Here is a 27,379-nt window from a genome sequence, read left to right on the forward strand (position 1 = left end):
CCAGTTGTATAATGTTGCTTTAAATTAGCTTTGCAACCACTGTTCAACTATATGTTTAAATCTATTGCAATTTCTTTTTCAAGTTACAAGGCAGAATTACTGTTGTAGATACAATAGCTTAAATTGAGAAGTTTTTTTTTAAAATTAATTTTATTGTGGCTTATAGGAATGGAAGGAATAACACGTTAAAAAAGATTCCACCTTCAAGCAGTGACAACAGCATCACCACCATATCCTTCAGAAGATCCAGTAATTTCTTCAGCAATTCAATTTGGCTGGAATCCTAAGATACAAATAAAGTTAACATTTACTGTTAAAATGATCTAAACAACATCTCAATTTACCATGGTTGTGTTTTACATGATTGGAACCAATGAGCTATGTGTGTATGGCAGAATGCTTGTGCAGAAAATGCTTTCCAAGGTAAGGCATAGAACAATGAAAGCTACCTTATCTATTCCATTGAGGATACATGGCAATCTACCAACTCCAGAGTGTCAAGCAGCAATCTTCCATAGCAGCTGTTTCCTTTTAACTAAACACCTTAGAGGCCGAATCTGAGATCAACTCAAAGAAGGCATTTTGGAACCAAAGAAGATAGCAGAAATTTTATAAATAAATGCAGCTGATCGCTGAACTACTATGCCAGGTAAAAGGATATATGGAATAACACTGCCCAATTACACTAAAAGATTTCGGTGCCTGGGTTATATTAAGATGGCCCATGAACAAGATGCCACTTTCAAGATCAAGGCATTATATCATTATCCAGTTTCTTCTTTCCCATAATGTCTGCATGTCTGTGAAATCTGCCCCAGAAGATTAGACAATTATCCAGAATAGTATAAGACATATTAAGAAGGGTTGGAAAAGAAATAGGAATAGCAAAAGCTGCCTTTTAGTGACAGGAAATTATTCAGTGAATGTCTGGAAGGAAATGGATCCATGCCATTTTTTAAAATGTATGCCTTCTCAAGAAACATCAAAGGGACATTTCCTAAGACACATAGGAAGTACTCTTGATGTTGGAATAAATAGGATAATGTGATGGACATTGGCAGATAAATTACACATATTGTAAAGAACTATCTTGTGCTAGACATTTTATTTTTGCTTTTTTTTTACACAAAGTACATTAAACTATGGGATTAACTAGCATCAGTGTATTGAAAGAAAGAAAATATATGAAGAATCGGATTATCAATTGCTGCTAATCTTATTAACTATCTACCATCTCTTGAATCAGAAGCAGCCTACCTTAAATACCAATTGTCAGGAAGTAACTGTAGTAGAGAGTGATTTGTCTTCTATACACACTTTTGGGCTTTCTTGGTGCATTTAGCTGGCCAACCTGTGATTTATAATACTAGATCACAACAGCCTTTGTTTAACCTTCTAATCAAAGTCTTACATTGAAATAATAGAAAATACTTGTTGCTTGGATTTTAGATTTTGGTAGTGGGTTTGCTCTCCGAGCTTGTCATTTAGTTCCTGAATGTTTCATTACCAGGCTGGGTAATATCATCAGTGGGAGTTTTGTAGAAGTGTTTTGTCCTATTCCTCTTTAGCTTATATAAACAGCAACATAATATACAACATATACAACATTATACAGCATAAAAAAATTGCAATAATTGTAAACAATTCTATGTCGGAAAAAGAGGAAGATAATTGAAAACAGGAATTCATGAACATTGGCTAGCAGTTAAACAGCATGACCAAAAATCCCTGATCTCAAGCGAACATTGACAATGAACACCACCAGTTTTATTGGGAAGGAACAAAAATCATCAGCCATGCCAACATCTGCCACACGCATGAATTTATTGAAGCCTGGTACTCTACAAAAGGATAATTAACAAGCATATTTATTTAGATCCAGCATATGAACACGTGAGAAACCAGACCATTTAAATGACCGATCAACAAGGAACCAATCAGCATCTCAGAATTTAAATATAGCACCAAACAAATGGCCAACTGACCATACTGGCACACAAGACATATACATGCTAAAGAAGAATAGGACAAGACACTTCTAAAAACTCAAACTGATGATGTTACCTAGCCAGGTAATGAAACATTCAGGAATTAAGTGGCAAGCTCTGAGAGCAAACCACTATCAAAATCTCCATGTTCTTAAGTTCTAATGTGATCTTTGTTGTGCTTCAATCCCGTGTTCACTTAAATCAGAAATCCTGACTCTCTAATAGATCAAATTTGAGCTTCCCCATTTCAGGTGGGGAACCAGCAACTCTGGTTTAATTCAAATCAGGATTACAGCACTTAATGCAGCATACAGAATGTCTGTGTGTATGTGTGGTGGGAGACTAGTGGGAGAAATAAGCAGGCATATGAATGTGATGCTTATTTCTATCTCCACAAACCTTACTTTATGAAATATGAAATAAAATGTATACACTTGATCAATTCTTTTACATTTTCAGCAAAGATGATGAATAAAATCTACCTGTGAAAGCTTCATTTGCATGTTAGCAAAAACATGGAGAAAGCCAACAACCGCATCCCATAGTCTACTGTGAGCCAAACTCTGCTGATTTCCAATGCAAGGGCCCTACAATTAAAGAATGATGTTTTAAGTTTTCTTTTTAAGCACCTATGCCAATACGTATTGTTATTATTTAATTATTGATAGCATGCTCTAAATCTACAAAGAACTGACAACTTAGCAACAATGAACAATATAAAGCTTAAAACACACAGTAATGATACAATATACTCTAAAGCTGTGATGGCGAACCTATGGGCACGCGTGCCATTGCCAACTGCTCTTCTGGTTTCCGGCGCACCAGCTGATCTTTACACATGCCGGAGCCCCAGAAACCTGAAGACGAGATGGTCTTTGGGTTTCTGGCACTTCGGCATGCACGAAGACCAGCTGGCACACTGGAAACCAGAAGAGCAGCTGGATGGCACGTTCATTACAGTTTGAGCACTCTGTGCCAAAAAGGTTCACCATCACTACTCAAAAGCATGAGATATAGTAGCAATGAATAAGAACTGTAACAAAATCATAAAATAATTTGATAATATGTATGTATTAAAATAATCAAAACTACTCTGTAAGAACTTCTAGAAATCTGTTATTGGCAGGTCAAACGTAGCAGCTTCTAAGAGATGCTATTCCATAAAACTAGATCATAGCAGAAAAGACACAAACGAGGGTATGCAATGAGCAAAGGTAAATGGAAAAACAACATGAAACAAAATGAAATTGGATGCAACTATTAGAAGGCGAGAAGGCATTTTGAGACAACTTTCTGCAGGTGAAATACTATGAATGAGGATTTGCTTGAACTGAAGTTTTCATTAAAACTCTGTCAAAGAATTAATTCTCTTTATATCCCCGTCCAATTCTTTAGCTTGGAAGGAAATATATATTTTTAAGAGCTGTAAAATCTCAGTTTTCTCTCCCCACCCCAACTACCATATATAAAAAGATCTGGGAGAATAACACACCAGTAGTCCCAAAGGAGTTTTTTTCAAGAGTCAACTGAACCTTCTGGTGTTTCTTTGAAGATGTTTCGCTTCTCATTCAAGCAGAGCTGAAGAAGCTTCTTGGATAAGAAGCAAAAAGTCTTCAAAAAACAAACAAACCCCAGAAAGTCTTAATCTTAGACTTAGAATAACTTTATGGTCACTTTAAATCTACACTAATCAGCATATATTAAAATCAAACTTCATTGCATACAGCTCTCAAAGGTCACCACCTCCAATATACACTACATAAACATGACTAAATAAACAAATATGCATACAGTATGCCCACATATATTATATGACACAGAGAAACAACACAGTCTAGTTCAGATGTATACATGTACATGGTGAGAAAAACAAATCTTGAGAGTTTACCAGATGGATGGCATAGGGAACAAAGCTGTTACAGACTCTGATAGTCCTGCTAGAAATACTTTGAAACCTCCTCCCAGAGCAGAAACAGAAACAGACCATAAAGTGCTGTAAGCACATAGTGCTTATAAGCAGCATCTTAAATAACGGGAAGTGGCCTTCCTATAATCTTCTCAGCTGTTCTCACCACTCTCCGCATGGCTCTTCTATCTGAGGCACTGCTGCCACCAAACCAAACAGTGATGCAGTTTGTTAAAAAGTCCAGTTGCCTCTTGAAAAAGCACCTTTGGGACAACCATGACCTGGATGACTCAGAATCCCCATAAAAATCCCCTGTAGATATTATCTTCATTCTTTCTTTCCTTATTTATTTATTTAAAAATGATTTTACAAATGGTAGTAATAATGAAATTCCACTAATTCCAGTAAACCTTTAGCATCCATTCATGTCATCCATCCATTCATTCATGTCAGCAAATATTATATCAAACAGAAAGATTTTACCTACTTGTATATATTCAGTTAGTGAATTAAAAATCTGTTTGGTTACAGCCAAAGCCTTAGAGAAGTTATGTTGTCCAGATTCATCAATTATATCTTTGCCAGAGTAGTACCAATAAAAATCACTGATTGATTCCTAAGAAAAAATATGTAGTTTTTCCTGTATATATTAATGAAGTAATAATCAAACAGTATTCCAAAAACAAATAGTATATATATGTATCATTTTTATATTTATCATTTTTCTAGTTATTATGTTAAAATCTGTATCTATTCCAATGAATTCTGAATGCAAACAATAGCAAATAGAAAACTATTCACTTAAAAAAAGTCCAAAAGAGCATATTTTATTATTTCAGTCACTATACACTACTTTAAAACACCTTGTATACTGCCTTTCAATTAAGTTTAGTTTTCGATGTTAAACAATGTAACAAATTGTTTTACATCACAATAGGCATTTAAAACACTTTGAAACAAAACACTCTTAACCCAAAATATACCCCTATACAAACTGTAAGACATAATGAGCAGATTTATGCTGTTTTTTAAATGTTCTTGTAGAAAAGAACCATTTCTCCTGGCCCTGAAGAGATACTGAGGTCAGGATCAAGTAAAACCAGCTGGAAAAGTGCTCCAAAACCAGGATTCCAACCTAAATAGGGTTTAACTTCTGATAATATAATTAGAAGAATTACTAACTCACAAACTAACTTTTAAAATGTAGATTAAAAAATAATTTAAAAAACAGTTAATGTACGACTGCATGACGCACCTACTTAAATCCCCGCTTCAGCTTTTCTAGCCCTAGGCACAGTAAATAAACTGACTTTAATTCCCAGAATTCATAGCCATGACAAAGCTGTCTGAGTAATTATGGAAATTCAAGACTTTTGTGGCTAGATTAGAAAAGGCTGCTTTACTTAAATATCCTGCCTCTTGAGTCATGATCTGGATGCTAATAATCCTGGAACCTAGGTTTCACATTCCTGGGAATTGGATGGAATCAGTTGACAAGTTCCCAATCAACCTGTCCAAACAAATCCCTTCTTTTTAGTTTTGCAAGTCTCTTGGACTGATATTTAAGTGCCTCAATGAGGTTGGCCCAAAAATCCCTAAGCATCAGTGTCTTTACTGCTGTATATAAAACCAGGGGAGGTTTGAAAATCAAGCAGCAGCTTATTTGTTTTCTAAGGAAAAGAGCATTCATTTTTAATTCCCTCACAGCGTCTGCAAACATAAAGCAAAGCAATATTTTAAAAATCAATTTTTCCTCAGAGATCAACTACATCAAATATATGTAGGAAAATAAAAACCTGAGTGTGATTCAAATCAAACATTTAAATCCCAACATCTTTTTATCTCAAATTAAAGTTAGGAAGAGTCATCAATATACTTCTAGTTTTTTTTCCAAGCTTAGATTTTACAGTTTCTATTCAGATTGGTTGCCATGCTGCTTTTCTTTCAATTAATACAATATAATTGAAAAAGAGGACACAATTACTGAATCATGGAACTGTAAGAAGAAAAAAGAACAGACACCAAGTGTAATGAAAGCCAAAAACTTGTAAAGGCAAAGGATTTTCATAACAGAGTGATATAATAGTTTATCTGTTTACCTGAAGCCGCAATAGATAATCAACTGTGCTAATGATAATATTCACTGTAGTAGTATTGCCCATTTGCGTACGCAGGTAATTCTGAAAATCTGAAAGGTAAAATAATTTGTGCTATATAAATTAAAGATTCAATATAGTCTTACTTATTTTCATTTTTTTTGTTGATTTAGAAAATGAAGAATTGTGGATTGTTTTGAAAGGAAATTGCATTCATAACCACCTGATACCACAGTAATTGTGTCTCATAATATGAAAGAAGTGCAAACTTTTTAAAGAAAATTACATGAAATAGTAATTGCATAACTTATTACATAGCAAAACTCCTCACTTACTAGATTTGAATTTAATAAACTAGCAATTTGATTTGTATCTGGAAAGAACTTATACATGTGAAAAAATATTTCTGAGTCCACCTCATCTGAGAAACTGATTAACTGTTGAGGAATTGAAAATCTATTTAAGTATGAAAGATATTGGAATAACTTATTTCCCCAAAGATTTAAATCAAACAGTAAATTGCTGAAAAGATATTGCACATCACTTACCATTGTTATGACCTTCACACAGCAGTTGTAAAAATCTAAACAGATCTTTAGTAAACTCATCATTCTGTAGTACTTTCTCACCTTGAAAATATACAGTACAATGAATTACGCGATAATCAATTGTTTCTAAACATGCAGAACAAATAGTCTTTCAACAGCATCCTTCAAACTAAGTGATTGTAATAAAAAGCAAATACTGTAAGCTAATTTACAGTAGTTCGTTCTTTAAAAAAATAAATACTTTGGGGAAATGATAAAAGCAAACTATAAAACAGAAAAAGCAAAGCTAAAATATTTAGCACTCCAAAGCATTCATGGTCAAACTACAGGACTAAAAATCTAATAGGAAATGGTTAGTCATTATCAAACCATGCCTTAGGTATGAAAGACGCTTCTTTAATTAAGCATCAAATTGTTTCTTCAAGCCCCATACACAATCATCTGCAGACCATGAAAGTTAACCTAAAAGATATATCTATAAAGATGCAATTAAAGAAGATTTCTTTCTGATTTTGCCACACACAATAGCATCAAAAGCTGTAAACCCAAACATACCACGCTCACGTATGATGACTGTGGATCAAAGAAAAATAATAAGAATACAAAATAAGCAAGTTATAATTACATTATATATTTTATTAAATGTTTTCTTGGAAACTAAATGAAACAGCACAGTTTAATCGCACATCATTTTACGGAGGTTAAATAAAGAGACTATTCAGTGTACTGAATAATTGAGCTGAAAAAGAAAAATAAATAAATGTAAATCTATCTGAATTCATTCATTGTACATACGTGTTCCTTCTTCAGTAACCATTCCAAGCCCTTCTGCTTTATTTTGTCTCTCGAAGGCATTCAAATCAAGAACACTTATTTAAAAAAAAAGACAAAAGATTTCTGAATCAAATAATAAGACTGAATAATAATTTAACAAATCATTCAAAAATAAAAAATGAATTATAAAGGCTTAAAAATGATACATTTGAAAGATGAAGTTTCACTGAAATCAGTATTAAATGCTTCTCTATCAATATTACATCCTAAACCCAAACCAGTTTTTCAATATTCCTTCTGTTGATATCACTGCAATATATCAATTGAGACAAAAATTAATTTAATCCACTAAATGCTTTCTCCTTTTTTTCATCAATGGTAAGGGCAGTAAGAATCTGGTGTCCCTAGATGAACAGATTTACTGTTTAAACTGTTGTTATTATTAACAATAACGACCAGTTAAGAATGCTGGCATGAAAATATTGTAAAGAGTCTTAAAGGGCAAAATAATGCATGCCTCAGAACTAAATCCACCCATTGCATCTCAGTTTACATTATCACATTTCCCCAGAGTTTTCAAAAAACATGAATTTGGAGAGGTATATCCCACTGAAGATGTGAAAGATCAGATTAGGGACAGATCTTCATAGAGAAAATCTATCTATATAGTCATTGACAACAACTTGATAGTACATGATCAGTCAAAATTCCATTCATACATGCAGCTTAGCCCAGAAAGTGTTTACCTGCAAGATTGCATTAAGCCAGAGATAGATTGGAAAAAACCAGCATCCTTTTTCTCTTTCAAATAATCCAACATTTTCTGAATCAGAGATTGAAAAAATATATATATTAAAAACAGTCTGAGTTTGTTTAATGATAAGAATATATTTTTGCTAGGACAAGAATAAGTTGCAATCTTAACATATTATTCGCACCTTTGGACTTGGCTTGGGAACTTGGATAATGTAAGCTTATATATGGTATGTTTAAAGGCTGTCTTGGCTGGACCCCTTGCTGCTGAGTGCTAAGAGTGGTGTCTGGAATTGGCAAGGAATTGGAGGTGGTGGGTCCTAGAGTAAAGCCTGGAATAAGGAAGGGGCTGGTGGCAGCTGACATAGAATGAGATAAGGGCCATCACTATTATGACAGGCACAGGGGATATCACAGAAATCTGAAAGAAACAACTCACAGACTGATTTCTTGGATAACTATGATAATTCCTACCCACCAATCTTCAATATTCATCCTTGAGGATAGGTGACTGGATATCTATATCTATCTATCTATCTATCTATCTATCTATCTATCTATCTATCTATCTATCTATCTATCTATCTATCTATATCTATATCTATATCTATATCTATCTATATCTATATCTATATCTATATCTATATCTATATCTATATCTATATCTATATCTATATCTATATCATATATATCTATATCTATATCTATATCTATATCTATATCTATATCTATATCTATATCTATATCTATATCTATATCTATATCTATATCTATATCTATATCTATATCTATATCTATATCTATCTATCTATCTATCTATCTATCTATCTATCTATATATATATATATATATATATATATATAAAATTAAGATTTTCACAGAAGTAGTGGATAAACGTTCAATAATATAGAGTGAGATTTGAAAAATAAAGGTAAGAAAAAAGTGAAAAAAAATTCAAATGGAAAAAAGAACAAAATATATCCAAAGAAATGACTTCCAATCTTCTTTACACCAGTTACAAAATGTATTTTCCCTCGTTCCTCATTAAAATTATATCCTAATTCTCTTCTGCTCATATTAAACTATTTTAATTAGCAAATCCATAAACTACCAGGTTTTTTCCCCATTTTTCTGCAAAAAAAACCCCAAACATAATAGGTTTCCAGTCTTTAATAATTCCAGTCTTGTGGGACAAGTGATCAGGTCCTTGATGCATGATGTGATCATGGAGAAGTCTACCAACTTGGCTGGTATAGCTCAGAGCCTAACCATAACCCTAACCCTGGGGTTTATCTTGGGGTAGTTGCAATGTTATCTGAAAGTGAAGGACATTACTCAGTGGGTTTAGGTGCTATACAGAGAGCAATAATAGTTTGATTTGGCCATTATTTTTTCCAAAAATTTTAATCTAAAAATATGTGCAAATAGAAATAAATAAATAAAAGTAAACTTATGTAAAGTTTCCTACAAACTGGTATTGTCGCCTTTAAAAGTCTTAAAACCATATGCACCCACAGAGACAATTGCATAGCTATGAATGAGGTTACCTGTTGAACAACGGAGTTACCTCCATTTAGAACAGCAATACCAAGCTTCAGAGTTTCAACTACCATGGGCCCCATTTCACCTGTCAATCAGGAATACAGTGCTTACATTGTGGTCACAAAATGATCGTTTTAAAAGGTTCTAAGCTTAAAAACAAGTTGAAAATCAGATGGATAGACAATTGTTGCCAAGTGATTGCAACATCAGAAAAGAGTACAGAAGCTGGAAAAGTACTAGGGCCTGAAGGAGGAATTAGAGTAGATGTGGAAAATAAAGGTCAAAATGGTTCCAGTGGTGGCAAGAACACTCAGGCTGTGGCTCCCAAACTGGGAGAGGATCCTGGAATCCTCCACAGATCAAATTGAAAGCTCTCTGACCAGAAGAGTGCAGTGCTAGGAATAGCTAAAATAATATGCAAAACTCCCAAATTCTCAAGCCTCTGGAGAGGACCTGCAATTGAGGAAGGGACATATCACCCATAGAGGTGAGAAGGGAATTTATTATAGCTTGTTTAATGACTGACTGACTTTCTTTTCAAGACAGAATGAAATATATACATGCAAAGAAATACATAAATAAATATCAAATAGCCTTTCCGTTTTTACTGTATTACCTTTACTGGCGCTGATCATTTGCAATACCATTTCAGCAGCTCCACGTTCATGGAGTCGGGATTGCTGATAGAGGGTTTTCTGCTTTTCCATTTCTTTTTCCTGAATGTCAGAATGCAGATACATGTTAACATATTAGGGTATCTGTCATCAGTACCAAAAACTGTAAGACTTTGAAAACAATAAACTTTTTTTTTAAATATAAGAATCTTTCACAAACCTATTAAAACACATATTAAAAGAATAAATTAGCCATGATAATCACTCTAATGCAGCAACGTTTGTTAAGGGCTTATTTTTAAAATAATTTCCCTAACACATTTTTATAAAAAGTTTTCCCCACAATTGATACAGTAATAGGCATGGGATAAATGCTGCAAAAGGAAAAGTTTAAATTTTAAAAGAACAGTAAGCAACATTTGTTTTTTTTTAAAAAAAATATATGGAACAAAAGACAGACAGAAATTAAGGTGAAAAGAAGAAAGAAAAAAAAGTATAACATTATGTTAATTTATAAAGTTTTAATAAAATGGGCACCCTATCTCAAGTGACTGCATCATTTCTAATAGCTACATAAATTACGAAAGATCTGATTTTAAAGAAAACAACTAACTTCAAATGTCTTCTCTTTTTCTTCTTCCTCTTCCTCCTCATTACCATCTTGCTCACTCTGACAGCTCTTTTCTCATTGGAAAAAAATACAGACTCAGATAATGAATAAGCAGAAACAAGTCAAAGACATTTTAAAACCACAGTTCATAAGTGAAGGATTGATTGTTTCATGGATAGATTTGCAAATTAATGTCTCAAAGATCAAGGTAGTTGTGTTTCAAAGAGAAACAAATGCAAAAAAATAGAGCAAGAGAATAAATGTACATACTATAGTGGAATGTTTACTAAATAGGGGGAAATGAATAAATTACAATATGAAAATTCCAGCAGAAAACTGGCCTGTAGTAAGTTTTTTCTTATAATGTATATATATTATATTTCATTGATATATGAATTGTTTTTAGAAATTTCTTCCACATCATTTTTCATATGTTTTCACATGTTTACATCTGGCCATGATTTTGCCCAGAGTGGAGTGTTGTTGTTGTTTTGAATAAACAAAGAAGAAAGAGTTGGGTAGGAATATCTATGTGTGCCAAAGTGAAGGAAAATTAAGATTCTATAATATTCTAAATTTCTACATTTAGGCGAGACTTTGACCTAAATTAGCAAGTTCAAGAGCTAGATTCATCAAGATGAGGGCAACTGTTGAAGAATTCTTTAATGAAGAAATGATTTTATCAAATTTTTGTTTGGTCTTTATTTTTCAGCACTAAATACTAATGAATTTACATCCAGTTAGATAAAAGTCTTTGGTAACAGAATTTACCTTATATTGTAAGTATATAATATTGGTTGATCTTGAAAAAATTAAATACTATTTAGATTCATTAGTAGAAGATAAACAGAAAATCTTGAACTGGAGATTAGACTGGGAAATAAAAGATGCCCCTGAATTAGGCAATGACAATTTCTATATTACTGTGAAGAAAGCTACAGATACTTCCATGAAAACACTACAAAATCCAGCTCAACTCAAAGATAATTTTATCTTTTATTACTAGGAATACTTCTTTTTTCTCCAAAATTTGCTGTTGGATTGTTTTATCCATTTTTTAACATTGTTTTTTCTGTGGCTTTTTATGTTTGATGGTGTGCTGATACAGTTAGTTAAAAAGATAGATTCGTAACATCATTAGTAATAGAATCTATTATTAACAGTAAAATGGCAGTCACTAATAGAAAATGCTGAATATTATTTTAAGATTTCAGATCTACTTGAAAAAAACAGAGATGGCATTCTAAATATAATTTTTTTTAGGTAGATATTGAAATTACTCACCTTTGCCATCATTGCTGAATATGTAGTGTACAAAGGATCATTTTCTAGTTTACTGTAGAAAAGTATGAAATAAATACATTTGTTCCTGGAAAGGTTTTACAAGTTACTGAACTGAAGTTCCAGCTTTTATTAAAGCAGGGAAACTTTCATCTTGTTACAATCCCATGATACATGATACGATCTTATAAGCTTATAGGTATAGATTCCATATCAGATTCTTTATTAAAACATGTATTTACCAAGTTCTTTTGCAATTGAAGGATCTATCTATCTACCTCACATGGGATTTTTTTTCTATTATGCCTTGGAAATGGTTACAAAGATTCTAGCAATGGCTTTGCTATACATCTGATAATTATCTCTGATCATATCAAATAAAATCAGTTCCGACAATAACAGAAAACTTTAATTAATTCTAAGTGTTTTACTATTGTTGTGTTAAAAGGATTTTGGGAAACTTGCAAAATTCAATCCAAAAGAGATATATGCATTCAACTTTAAACATTACCTTTCTTTCTGCTCCTTAATCTGTAAGATTAGGCTGCATTAAATAGCACAGTATTACCTTTCATTTTTTTAAAAATCCAGAAAACATTTTAAAATGACCGTGCAAACAGGTACCATGTCCAATTTGATATTTCACAACATCTTTAAAAACAATAAAAAGGTATTTAAGAAAACGTGGGGTAAGGAAGGTGAAATTCTGTGTTTTTGAGGTCCTATGTTTGGATATATTATATGCATTAACATCATGTAATTATTTTCTAGTTATGAGCATGGTGGCATAGTGGTTAGAATGCAGTACTGCAGGCTACTTCTACTGACAGCCGGCTGCCTGGAATTTGGCAGTTCAAATCTCATCAGGGTCAAGGTTGATTCATCCTTCCATCCTTCCGAGGTCGGTAAAATGAAAACCCAAGTTGTGGGGGCCATATGCTTGCTGACTCTAAATCGTGAGGGGTGTAAAGCCCTGTGAAGCAGTATATATGTCTAAGTACTATTGCTATTCCTTGTCAATTCTTTTGTCAAATTCATCGTATGCTATTATTTTTAATGTTGCTCTTTATAGAGTTGGGTAGCATAACAAAGGCAGGAAGGAAAGGAAGGAAGTAGTAAGTTAGTTACCTTCTTTCAGTGAGAGCATTCCGACTGAAATGAAGAATAATCTGATGTAGAGGATCTGGATGGTTTTCATCCTCTTCTTCCTCATCTTCAGTTGTTTTGGGTGGAGTCTGTGCAAACATCACATTGGAATTTTATACATAAAAAGGATGTAATAGGAGAAAAAAATAAGTATCATTTCCATATTTTAATATTTTATATTTTCATATTGATATTTTAGATGGAAGATTCAATTATGCAACACCTTTTCTTATATAAAATCAGCATTTTAATAGTAAAATGTTCATAAATTTAATTCCCTTTGAACTGACTTATGTTTACTTATAAATAAAATTGTATAGGCTTGCATAATCAGAACCTGTAATGGAAAAATCTTGACCCTAATTAAAAATCAGACTATTTTTTCTAGAAACAGATCAAGCTTATTACCTGAAGTCATATTTGGTTTGTCTGGTTATCTAGATCCCTCTAAAATTGCCCACTATAGTTCAGCATGTCATGTGACTTTAGCCCCATATGGTAGATCAGAGTAGGAAACCAATGCCATATAGACAAGTGCTACTTTTATTGTACAGCTAAAGTAATAGAGTTTTGCAAGTCTGAATGTGCTTCCCCCCTTCCCTCACTTTATTTTTGTGTAAAGTAGAAAGAGGCAGGTCTGAACTGCTTAAGAAATTTGTTTCTTGGAATAAACTCAAGCTGTGCTTGCCTGATCATTGTCTTGGTGGCACCCCATTCTCCTGTCCTTCAAGACCATTTCCTATGCTCACTAAACTAGAGTCTTCATACTTGCCTCTGCAATAACGATTGGAAATTGCTGTATCAACACCATTGAATCATCTGCAACTGGCAGCAAAGGAAGCAATTAATATCTGTGATTGGCATTTGTCTCCCTTATCCTGGGAATTAGAGTTCTTTCAGTTTGAATGACCTACCTACTTACCTACCTATCTACCTTCCTTCCATCCTTCCTCCCTCCCTTCTTTTTTTGCATGTCCTGGACCAAAGTTATTTATTTATTTTTACACAAACACACACACACACACACACACACACACACACATGCTTAATCACAGCAGAACACAATTGTGTAATCTCCATCATAGGAAATTCAATGCATGTTTTACAACAAATTAACAATATCAAAATAAACTCTCTGAAGAGAGCTACGTATAGTTATATGCCATTTACCAGTTATGCACCTCCCTGCAATGATATTCTCAACTAAATGTTCCCATCTGATGAATGAGAATAATAATCTGATTATTGTGTTGATGGCGTAATAGATGTTTTCGTTGCTAAGTTACCATATGATTCATTGTTCTTTAAGCTGCAATAGACTAGCACAGAAGTGGTTTAGAAAATTCTCACTTTGTCTTTCACAGAGATTTCCACCATTTTATTAAAAAAAGTAACAGCTATATTTAAGTGAATAATCTGTCCATCTGTTTAATACATTTAAGTAAAAAAGAAAAAAGAAACAGTTGCCCTTTAAAAATATCAAAGAGTACTATCAAATACTATCAAAGAAGTCTACTTGTTAAGGGATCAACTTCTTAAAACATTAAGAGAACATTGAGAAATCCAGAAATATGAATGTGTGATCTGCCACCGTCTGTGAAATGTAATTGAAAGAGACAGGGTTATTCTATACTTAATACCAATGTAGAATTAGCCTGTCAGGTTAGTGGAAATACTGCATCAATGATGCAAATGCATTTTAAGGAATATAAATACATCAACTCATAAATCTATTAGTCTCTTCTACACTGTTGGATATTGCTTTTCTGCCAAGAAAACATTAAAATTGGCAAGTAGGGTGAACCCATCATTTCACATATAGAAAATAATAGTTCTATAAATTACTGCTTAATTAATCAGTTAAAAAGAAAAGACTTAAAAATTTGGAATTTAAAAAATGCATTGTCAAATAAAAATTCCATTGCCTAAAACACAAATCTGCCATACTTGTTTCTAATTTGTTAGATGCCACTGTATTATAATATCAAGGAAAAGGGAGATAGCTTGTACGAAAAAAACCCCCAAGCGTTGGCATATTAAAATGAATCAAATAGACAAAATGCCAGTTAACAACAACAAAAAAAACCCAACATTCACCATATTTAAAATTTCAAAAAATTAAACTAATTTAAATTAAATTTTAATTTAGGAATTAAATTAGCTGTGATTTGATCTAGTTAGTTTCAGTCCAAATGTATACAGTAACAAAATAAAGATTTGATACAGTGTTCATATCATGGCATAAAATATAGCAGGATGGTATATATGAAAGTGTTTATAAGTGTAGACAAGAAGGCATTGTAGACTCAGCCCAATTTTATCTGTACTTACAGCCAAATCCTGAACCAGTTTCTCCTCAAAAGAATATTCTTCTGTTTCTATCCAAAATTTCTGATAACCATGAAGGAACAGATTAACAGAACGGTGCCTAGGAGTAGGGGTGAAAATGAAATCGAGAATTAAAGCAGAATAAAATAAAAAAGCTTAGAAGATTACTGACCAGTAAAACCAATAGATTCTGTACAATTCAATTCAAAAAGCATTAAAATTAAAGAATGTTCAGCAAAGTTTAAATAACATAGATGACAAGTATTGTTTTAATAAGCTGCATCAGACAGAAATCAAAACATGAAAAGAAGGCTATTGGTATGCTTATATCTTACTGAACACTTCAGAATTCAATTTCCCATAGATGTAAGTCTTTTTTTCCCTATTCTTTTCAATAAAGACAGTTGGGGAAAAAACATACTTTACTTTGATGCAATTCTAAATTGACTCCTTACCACTATGATGTCCACTGAATGCAAATGAACAAAAAAAACATGAACTATCCATTTCACATCTTTATTATTTTACTTTAAGAATGTTGTTTTTAACCAATGTAAAATGAATCTAAGTATGCAATTTCTTTACACTTTGTCTAATCATGATGTCCTTATCAATATGGTTTATTATGATGTCCTTATCAATATGGTTTATTATCAACTTCACTTATAACTTTAAACCAATATTTTTAAACTGTAATTTCTCTAAAACACAATAATTATTTGATTTGCACCTTATGTTTTTCCACAGTTAATAAATGTGCACAGCATGGAATTCTTTCTAACCTTATGTAGGTTTTTAAACAAATCCATTTTGGTAGAAACTATGTGAAGCTTTAATATTATGTTTGAATCTGGGCAGTGATTGTGGCAGAATTATCCATGTTGAATTTCAAACCCATAAAACATTTTCCCCACCTTTTTCAATTCAAACCCAGTATTTGAAACATTTGATCCATTTTAAAGTAAAAGCAACTTGTTGTTGCTATGGAGTTACTTAATTATGGTTATATAGACTTCAAATCATAATATCAATCGCAGTTTCCAACAAGTACTGAACTGTGGTTAATCAAAAAGGAGGTGGAATTTTCCAATAGCTCCTTGGAAATTATGTAATTATAGAATATTATAGAAGTTTGTAACATAACTAATTGCAACTGGTATAATGTTGCAGTTCAATATGTGTGCAATTAGTTTAATAGAAGTTAATTCAATATGGGTAAACCAGAATGTTGTATTTCATTGGAGCTGGGCAGTCAAACACACCCCACCCCAAATATTCAGTCAGACTTTGAGGTTTCTATGGTCTCTTTAAATATGAGAAGGTGGAGAATTTTCTTAAAGAAAAATAATGTCGCCTTCCTTCCATTCCACACTCCTTCCATTCTTTACTGTTATGTGGAAGGAAGGGAGAGAGTAAGGGCGGAAGGATTTTTAAACAAAAGACAAAAATAAAGTTGTTGAGAATGAGTATTTCCCTCTTTTCATATAAAGAGCAAAAAAAAAAATACTGCTTGGATTTTCAGGAAAAGGATTTCCCAGAAGTCTTCTTCCTCTTACAGTGGAGATATTCCCAATTAACAAAAGACAGGTGAGTATGGGAAAGCATTGTTTTCATGAATTTCTGTTATGCCAAGGTCTCTTTTGACCCATATCTGACTTGGAGTGACTAAATTTCCTCCAAGGCTGGGTTCCTGAAGCCACTACTGCTGGTTTGCTTGTGGGTGTGCAGCATGCACGTGCATGCACAATACAATAAAAAAATTCTGCACATATGCAGAAGCCAAAAACAAGGAGAACCAGTTTGAGTGCATAGCAGACCTTGGTCACTGCCGGTTCCTGTGACCCAGGCCCCCAAACCACTGATCTCATCCATATACCAACCTAAATTATCCATTATTTTATTATGCACTGCTGAAAGTCACCTTATGTGAGATGGGCAACACATCAATTTGATAAATAAATTTTAAAAAGAATAAAGCCAGAAGGAAAGCACAGGTATCCATAATATAGAAAGCTGCTTCTGCAGGTGCACTTATGTTTTCTTCTTTCCCAATCCAACTATATATAATTTGATATGAAGAATTACATTACTTAGTAACTTAAGATAATTACTATGCATATGTGCTGCAAAATAGTTTGGCTAAGTTTATTAGGCATATAACTGTTGGAAAGGAAAACTATTTATTCATTATATTTTAATGCCTTCAAAATATTTAGTAACATTAAGACTTAAGTGGCAGGAGAAATTCCAAATTGTGAAGAATATTGGTTTTCAATCAAGACGATCATGCAAATATACCTGAAAGTACTGCCTTCCGGCCAAACCCTAGAGCAGAGGTGTCAGACTTAAGAGTGGGAGCCCACAGGGTGCTTAGATCCATCCCACGGGGCTCCCCTGGAAACAGTGAAGGACTAGCCTGAAGTGCCTCTGCCAGTGAAAACTGAGCTCTATTTTCACTGGCAGAGGGTTGCAGGAGGCCGTCGCAGCTGAAAACAGAGCTTGTGAGCCTGTTTTCACTGGCAGAGTGCTCAGGCCGCCACAAGCGCCCCTGACATGAGTGATATGAAGCTGCCACACCCACCCTGGCCATGCCCACCCTGGCCCCCTGAGGTAAAACACAACCCTGATGCAGCCCTCAATGAAATCAAGTTTGACACCCCTGTCCTAGAGTAGAGGAGCTGAGTATAAAACAAATCTTCAGATGTTTTTTAATGTTTTGAATTCCCATTTGTTTCAAAAAAGTTATAAGTTAAAAAAAGGAAAATGTCAGAAACTTAGATTTGCATATAAAAGCATGTTGGCAATTGTGTTCAAAGAATACTAATTGCATATTGTTTGCATATGCAAACAATCAAGGTTATTCAAAATAAAATATCCAGTAATCTCTTCAAACAACCTCAGGAACAATACATCTTTACAGAGCTGCCTATGTGGGAGAGAGAAAATCTCCCCACAACAATGTTACGCCTTCTTCTGCTCTTCTTCCACCGCCTCTCCTATTCTCCTGATCCCAAAAACATACTGTAGCTAGTTCTATGCATGTTCTGCAGCATCTGTAAAATTATTTGTTTAATTCATGGATACAGTTTTCATTGCAAGCAAAGTCACTGCTGTTCAATATGCGTGAGCGCTGAATGAGAGATGAAAGGATGGAACCGGCAAATGCTGGTAATGCTATGTATCTCTATGAACCTTGAACATACAATTAATATACATTAGGAAGTAATGTTTTTTTTAAATTTTGACAAAATCCTTAAATGTGTGATATTAATTGCATAGAAAAAAACACTATATTTAAATATACAGTCCTTTTTTCCATGTTGCCAGTCTGGATTGAAGTGGTTAGATTTATATATCTGGGGTCTGGGGTAAATATATAAATATCTCCCAAAGCATTGACTAACTAGGTACTGTATTTTTCAAAGTATAAGACAGACCAGAGTATAAGACACACCAAGATTTTGAAGAGGAAATTTAAAAAAAAAAAGGTTTTGCACTCTGCAGACCTCCCAAAAATGGCCCGTTTTTCACGAAAATGGGACTCTTTGTCAAAAAAAAGGACATGCATAGCATATAAGGGGCTTGTAGAGTCTCCTGGGGGTTGGGGGGGGGCAAAAATGAGCAAAAACCAGCCCATTTTTCACTCATTTTGCCCTCCCCAGCCCCCAAGAGCACCCTGAAAGCTTCCTAAAGGCTATGCGGACCCAGATTGTTGGGGGCAATATGCTGACTCTCTGTAAACCGCTTAGAGAGGCCTGAAAGGCCTATGAAGCAGTATATAAGTCTACTGCTATTGCTATATGCATGGCGATTTTTGCAAAGGGCGTGGGGTTTTGGGAGGCCAAAAATGCTGCATTCAGCATATGAGACATACATTTTCAGCCTCTTTTGTGAGGGAAAAAGGTACGTTTTATACTCCCAAAAATATGGTAATGCACATAATCAAGCCCAATTCAGTTGTTTTAAAGTAATCAGAAGTTTCTCTAAAACACATTGGTTAAAAATGATAGAACTTTATCAAAGGCCATTGAAGCTCATTTGTAAGATGCTGAAAACATTTAATAATGACAGAAGTAATGAATAGTGTGGGTGACTTCAAATCATTTGACTCCTGGCAACTGACTGGACTATCCTTGCAGTGGTTTGCCATTTCCTCTTGCCTAGGGCTAAGACAGAACGACAGGCCCAAAGTTGCCCAGAGTTGCTGTATCATTGAGATGGGTGGCATAGAAATTTAATAATCAATCAATCAATACATTCATGCCCAGAAGACCTCAAAAGGGATTTGAAAATGGTGTGCTGAATCTTCAAGCCATTGTCTCTGGTTCACCCCTTCCCAATGTAGAAACAGATAGGCATTATGCTTTTCAACAATGCAAGCAGTATTCAGAAATAGCATATATAAACATTTTTAAAAACTATGTACCTTGGCAGATTATACAATGGTGCCATCCTGAAACAAGCTACAACAGCTCTTTTACGTTGTTTAGACAAGAGTTTGTGCCAAACTGCTTTCTTTGATCTTAGTGGTTGCTCAACCTATGGACAATATGAATAAAGATATTTTAACTGATTCTCACCTGATCCAATGACAAAAAAAGTTAATAGTTACAGTATATTACATGATATGTTGGCACCAGTTCTTGCCTCCCCAAATAAAAATAGAATTTTCATTGGAAGTTTTAAAAAAACCCTTTTTGTTTTAAAGCTTATGACATTCAGAAAACAGAAATCTCATTAGATTTGGTTGTTTCCTAGAATTTTAACAATTCCTCAAGAAAATCTTAAAATCACTAATAATACTATATTATAGTATCTGGGGGTCTATGGAAGCTTGTGGCTTGATTGTCAATCTCTCCCTTAGACTATAACTGGGATATAAAAACAATAATGTTATAATGTTTTATTGTTAGATTGCCTTATAATCACTTTGCAAATATGCCTTGCACACTATGAAATATTAGTATCAGTATGCAAACATCCATTCTCTCTGCTCTGTTTCAACATATTACTTAATCCTCCAGAAAGATCCCTAAGGGCTACAGAATTTCCTTGTATATAAAATGCTCAGCTCAGCCTGATCCAGCCCGATTCCAGTTATATTCATTGTTCAAGATCAGTTTGTTGAGGTTAGATGTTAATGCCTTATTTTACTGCACCAAAGGAGTCGGAAGTCAATGTCTTTTTTCCTTTTTTCTCCTTGCTTTCCCCCACTATCCACTTTCCTTTTCCCTCCCCTAACTTCCCTACTATTTACTTTTGTATTCTCCTTGTATGCCATATTATAAACTAATAAAAAAAATTAATAAAAAAAGATCAGTTTGTAGAGTTCCTATTTACTCTATTTAACCATGGATCTTCAGCCCATATCTTTTAAACATCAAGTAATATTTTTTACCTGTTCCAGATGATAGACAGCTGCTGAGATCCTTTGCACACGTGCAATAGTTTTCTCAGGATCAGCAGGTTCATCAGTTTTCAAGACATCTTTGTAGAGATTCAGCTGCCATTTCACAGCAGGGTCATCTGACTATATATCAAAAAAATTTATCCAGTCTTAAGCGTACTTAATATTAAAATATATAGGGCACTTATTTAAATAAAATTTATTGCCATTTTTTGCACCACTGTACCTGAAGCAAGGGGAAAAGCTATATGCTTATTTTTTTGGAAGAAGAAAAATGTGATATATTAGAAAATCAAAGGCAGGAAGACACTGCAGAGCTTCATTGTGCTATGAGTATATAATTGTATTATTTTGTAGACTTGTCTCCAGATAATCTCCAGTCCCTCCTTGAGAGAGATGGGAGATCTGGAAAGACAAAATATAAACAAATATAACTAACTGACTAAATAAAATCTCTTTTTTCCCTGGGCACTGCCTACATTGGTCCAATGATACTCTGATTAAAGGTCTCTTCCCTTCTATGGTACTAGGGAGAAATTATCTCACCATATGTACAAGCTTGTTCCTAGTTCTTCCCCTTGTAGTAAAAACAAAAGAAAGAATTTTTTTGTGCTAGTCTAAAAACTGCTGTTACACCATTAGTAAATTTTGGAGGAAATTAGACTATAGTATAAATATATTCCTTTTCTGTGCCACACTTATCCTGTCTGTGACTCCAACGTTGACATTGCCTGCCAGTGGAAAATTGGGGAAATTTGTGATCAGCATATTGGGGATACTATATTGGTATAATTTATGGCCACACTATTTTGTGTCAGTAAACTCTTTAGCTTGCTACATGTTTTGTATCTATACATGCCATATTCATTCCTTGGCATGACTGCCACAGCTGGTAAAAGTTGAACCTCAACATCTGGAAATCAACCTGTTGCTCATTCATATTATTTCTTCATAATAAATATAACTTAGCTATAGGATTACTCTATTAAATGATGAATTATATTAACATGCTTTTTGACCTCAGAAATATATTTAACTAACAGTTTTTTTGCCATTTTGAATATTACCTTTTCCTGCAAATGCAAGTTATTGCGTAAATGTTCTTTAACTTCTTCTTCAGTGTCTTTCTGCAGATAAATAAAGGCACATTGATCTGAGTCCTCTTACATATATTTTGACCAATAATAAGACAGAATACAACCTATTGGGATATGGCTGCATACTCTATATAAAATAAAAATAAAAAAGCAAAGTTTTGTAGTAAGGAGTCTCCTGTAGCTATGTGTCCTTGTGTAGTTTAAAGTCCAATAATACACAAATATTCAGTGTACTTGCTAGGTTTTGAAATGTTTGAAAAATATTTGAGATCATCTGAGTATCTGAATTAGAAGGATACTTCTTATATCATAAGGAGAAAAGATGATATCTATAATTAGATCGAGATAGATGATAGAGATAGATGATAGAGATAAATATGTCTCAGATTTTGAATGTTGGCACCAAATCAAACCCTCCCTTCCTCCCACCCCCTCTAATAATCCTTTCTTAAATTTATTTGTTTGCTCATTTCCATGCTTTGTATATTTCTAGATGTGTATGGTACTCATATCTGAAAGCTGCAAAAATGGTTCAAACCCATCATGAGTATCTCCTTTAGAGGAGCTTTTCTTGAGTTCAGGTTCAAGTTCAAGTTTTAAGTGTTAAGGAATTATTATGGAGTTGGCAACACCTGAGCTGGAAAAGTTGTGGTGCCTTTAAAGAGCTGTCAATAAGCACATTGAGTGTATCAACATCAGACCTGAATTACCTTTGTCCACTTCAGATTCAAATACTGCAAGTCTTTATTTGAAACCTTTTAGATTTCAATCAGTAAGAGTAAAATATTGACTTACACAGCTGTACCTGGACTTAGCAAGAGAAATCAGCTCTTGATCTCCAGGGGTACACATGTTCAACCCAATGGGGAGCATTTTTTTAAGTGCAGCTACAATCAGAGAAGTCTGTATTGAATATAAATCCCCTCTATGTTTTGCTTTTTTTCGTTCTTGATCATGACCTCCAGACTACAAAAAGGAGACATGTAGAATACAAAGCACTGTTAATTCTTTCATACTAAAATAAATACCGTTCCTAATTATGCAATTAAATTTAGATATTCATATTAATATCTGAAAGCATTTGAACATTTACCCGTTTGAATGGTAAAACCAAAGTGAACGAAAAGACTATCATGAAAATGCACGATTGTAGTGGCATTTTATAAGAAAAATACTGTAGAAACTGTAATTTTCAAGAATTCAAATATCTTTGCAATTTTCAGGGAAATAAATAATTTCTGTATTTTTTCAGTATGCATATGGTGATAAAAAACACACACATATACAAACAGCATTTGAAATGGATAAAGTGTGATGCCATTTATAATTTTGAGGATTTCAGTGTTTGAGATATTTGCCTGTACAACATGTAAGAAATATAAAGTGTGAATTCCACAAAACTGAACAATTGTAAGCAAGCGCACTAGAAAACTATTTTGCTGTAGAATCATTGTCAAATTATCTTGCTACATTGACAGCAGCTGTGATCACCTGAAGTATACAGAGAATAAGCCTTTGGAAAAAGATATCAAATGGGCTGCACATTAGCATTACATTTAACCTGTTCATGATGCACACAATGTACAATTTCACTGGGAAAAAACTTTTTAAACTAAGGCAATAAATCAAAGCTCTGGGCAACAGCATTGGTGTTTATCACTACTGAAATGATACTAGAGACAGATTAAGATTAAACAGTTAAAATTGTTATCTTTTTTGAATCCCATGCATAAAAAGATGAATAATGACCCTGATGAGAATTAAGCCACATGTATGAATTCAAGACTGGGCTCATATAATGAATCTACCACAATTAGAAACTCTTTTCTATTAATTCATCATGTTTTACAATACAATAACAGAGTTGGAAGGGACCTTGGAGGTCTTCTAGTCCAACCCCCTGCCTAGGCAGGAAACCCTATACTGTTTCAGACAAATGGCTATCCAACATCTTCTTAAAGACTTCCAGTGTTGGGGCATTCACAACTTCTGGAGTCTTCTCCTTCTGCAAAGGAGATTTGAAGGCTCTGGGTCTTATATTCTACTCTACACTTATAAAATAAACTGTAATAACTTCGATTAAAACAGAAAAGAATTCTCAGAGCAGTCACATATTTTATAAATTGTTGTTAAGCTCTCCTTTTAATAGAATATATCCAAACATCTAGCCATATTTTTGGTATTCAGTGAAAATCAAAATATTATGCTTTCCTCAAGGACACGTAATGGCAACACTTTGCCTCAAAGCTTTGTTTGTGGAATGCCTTCAAAAAGTTTTTTTTTATAGTAGCAGTGGATTTAATGACATTAATTGCTGCTTGACTTTCATAGCAGACAAACAAATGTCACAATTTATCACAGGTCTCAATGGCGTCACTATTCTCTTAGGCAGGAGAATATCTGATACAACTTCCCCTCCCCCTCCCCAATAAAGTAATCTTTTCAGTTTGTGTGACCATAAATTTCTCCCTGTATCTATCTATCCATTCTGTGTCTGCCACCAAGTTCCAGTTTTTCTAAAAGGAAACTTTACCGACAATTATTAAAACATCCATAATGAATAATGAAAGCTTTATTAATAATATTGATTCATTTTTGTTACATGCTGATTGACAGCTATCAATGAGCTTAGTTCTTAACTTTCTTCTATTCATTGGCCCATAGATGAATTAAGCATGTATGTACTTTGCTTTTTATAAATGCAGGAGGAAAAAACGGGAATGGAAAACCAAATCTTCTACATCCCAAATTTTTCCATCCAACATTGAGGCAGGACACTGTTCACTTGAAATGATTATTGCCTTCAAGTTTTGAGAAGAAGATAAAGAATAATTGGTTCTTCTTAAAATAAAAGTGAATTTCTTCCTAAATCTGATTTTTGGGGGAGAGAGTATTAGTAAGTCAAATATCAGACATATTAGATGTCACTGTATCCCGTGCCATAGCTCATTGCTTCCTACAAAGCTGGATTTGCAACACCAGTCTGATTCTACAAATGGTTCAGTATTTGAGAGTAAATAAGACATGTGATATCATTTTAGTTTATGTCAGGTATTATTGATAAATTTGTGGTGATATTAGAAGTTTATTGGCAAGGAAAGTGAATGATGCCATGCTGTTCACCAAGAACCTAAATGATTTTCCTCAAGCATTAACTAGATTGTAAACCGAAGTAGATATGTCTGAAAAAATGGTGTGAATTACACACAAAGCATAAATAGCAGAAACCTAGATCAAATAAAAGAAATTGGTAGAATATTAATTAAAGATGAGTTTATAAATATATATAAATCATTTAAAGAAAACGGGGGTTCTATTGCAAGGAATGAAAAAATATCAACATACAATATGAGAAAATGGCTGTGTTTTGCAAATTTTGTTAGATGAAAGGAAGAGCTGAATGTATCAGGAGAAACACAAAAATAAGTTGAATGTAGTGGATCTCTCTCTCTCTCTCTCTCTCTCTCTCTCTCTCTCTCTCTCTCTCTCTCTCTCTCTCTCTCTCTCTCTCTCTCTCTCTCTCTCTCTCTCCGTCTGCCTGCATGTTGTTTGTGTGTGTTAAAACAAAAACAGAAAAGGAAAACAACAAATACTTATGCAATTAATGTAGATGAAATACAAGAGTGACCAGGGAATTGTGAAGATATGACCAAGAAAATCATAGATGGAAATGATTAAATTCCTGAGAAAGGTGAGAAATTTAAAAATAGCTTGTAAAGTTGGAAGAAAACTTTAAAAAAAAAATCTAGCGAATGATGCTAATCTAACTGGATATAGGTACATTTTGTTTTCTTTCATATCTTGCCTTTGATTTCTTTTTCTTACAATTTCTGGGGGAGAGATTCCTGCACTTTCTATAATGTTGATTACCATAAATAGAAATATTGAGATGAGATACATGTGGGTGTGAGTGAAGATATACTGAATCTATCTACTCCCACTCATCCACTTATAAAGGCATGTTATATTATATGAAAAGTACGCTAAAATACATAAAGAATACTGGGAAGACATTTTTTTTAATTCAAATACCATCTCTTTCCTCCAATTCAGTAACAGATTTTGAAATAATAAACACCAACTTGGAAATGATTGCTGAAGCAGTCAGGTTTTTTTGTTTTTTTCCAGACTAGGTGAAGATTTCTCGAATGGGTTGCTATTGTTGCTGCTGATGTCTCTTGGTTATTAGTTCTTTGTGGCATATGTAAAAGGTCCCAAGTCACAAATAAGTTTATAGACATTGACTTGGTTTACTTCATTAAATCTGGTTCAGCTCATGGATACCAATGTGCTTACCTGTGCCTTCTTTGATGCCTATCAAACTTCCTGGCCCACCTAATTTATTTTACTGTGTGACTTTTTTTAAAGATAGGAATATAGCATGATACAAAGCAACACTCCTATGTATGATCTATATTTTCACAAGGCTGATAGGTCCATTATAGAAGGTCTATCACTCAGCAGGCTATCTGGCAACTCTACACAAGTGAGAGAATTGGAAGTTTCTGTGCCCAGGCATGCATTGGCAGGAGATCCTCCTAAGAGCAAGGACAACATTTCTCTAATTGGGCTTGAACTCATGTCATCTGTCTCCAGAAAACTTTTGGAATGGAAACAGTAAAGTTTTAAGGGAAAGTATATGAAGATACATCAAGGATCTTTTATTCGTTTTCAGTGCAGCTTTTACTCAATTATTTTGCTTTATTTTTGCTTGCGTTTGATGACCTTCTTTCTCTTTGTTTCCTCAGTTTGTTTACAAATTAATGACTAATATAGTTAGCATAAAATGTCGGCCTCATGGAAATTAATGCAGCTAACTCATTTCCTCAAGTCTTTATTTTGTTGCTTTTATTGAATTAAAAATCCTTTAATCTTTGCAATTCTAGTGTTGGGTTTTGAAATAGCACCAAATGCTCTAAAATCAATGTGGCCTAGTAATTCTGGTTAAAAAGAAAATAGTGGAGACACTTACCATATTTTTTGGAGTATAAAACGCACCGGAGTATAAGACGCACCAAGATTTTAAAGAGGCAATTTTTTTTTTAAAGTAACTGGGTAGATAGAGGGATAGACAGGGAGAGAAAGAGAGAGAAATACAGTAGGTAGGTAGGGAGAGTAGGTAGTAGAGAGAGAGAGTAGGTAGGTAGGTAGATAAAGGGAGAGAGAGAGAAATAGAGATAGAGAGGGTAGGTAGATAGAGGGATAGCGAGAAATAGAAAGAGATAAAGAGAGAAATACAGTAGATAGTAGGGAGAGAGAGAGTAGTTAGTTAGTTAGTTAGGTAGGTAG

At 33.7% G+C, this 27,379-nt stretch overlaps 1 protein-coding gene across 1 annotated transcript in view; it reads right to left on the minus strand.

Annotated features, from left to right (window-relative positions):
* Positions 1-27,379, minus strand: part of RYR3 (ryanodine receptor 3) — a 287,040-nt gene that overhangs the window by 34,707 nt on the left and 224,954 nt on the right. Inside the window, exons 72-89 of the mRNA XM_087723025.1 lie at positions 22,886-23,056; positions 22,061-22,120; positions 20,985-21,116; positions 20,013-20,125; positions 15,590-15,686; positions 13,241-13,347; positions 12,116-12,167; positions 10,835-10,900; positions 10,224-10,323; positions 9,613-9,692; positions 8,059-8,135; positions 7,334-7,407; positions 7,094-7,111; positions 6,539-6,619; positions 5,994-6,082; positions 4,382-4,510; positions 2,471-2,575; positions 202-283 (exon numbers count right to left, since the gene is read on the minus strand). Coding sequence (XP_087579151.1) covers positions 202-283; positions 2,471-2,575; positions 4,382-4,510; positions 5,994-6,082; positions 6,539-6,619; positions 7,094-7,111; positions 7,334-7,407; positions 8,059-8,135; positions 9,613-9,692; positions 10,224-10,323; positions 10,835-10,900; positions 12,116-12,167; positions 13,241-13,347; positions 15,590-15,686; positions 20,013-20,125; positions 20,985-21,116; positions 22,061-22,120; positions 22,886-23,056 — 1,633 coding nt within the window. The remainder of the gene's footprint in view (positions 1-201; positions 284-2,470; positions 2,576-4,381; positions 4,511-5,993; positions 6,083-6,538; positions 6,620-7,093; positions 7,112-7,333; positions 7,408-8,058; positions 8,136-9,612; positions 9,693-10,223; positions 10,324-10,834; positions 10,901-12,115; positions 12,168-13,240; positions 13,348-15,589; positions 15,687-20,012; positions 20,126-20,984; positions 21,117-22,060; positions 22,121-22,885; positions 23,057-27,379) is intronic.

The sequence above is a fragment of the Thamnophis sirtalis genome, unplaced genomic scaffold (assembly GCF_051295495.1).
Source record: "Thamnophis sirtalis isolate CommonGarterSnake01/CBP01778 unplaced genomic scaffold, rThaSir2_p1.2 scaffold_1, whole genome shotgun sequence".
Lineage (NCBI taxonomy): Eukaryota > Metazoa > Chordata > Lepidosauria > Squamata > Natricidae > Thamnophis > Thamnophis sirtalis.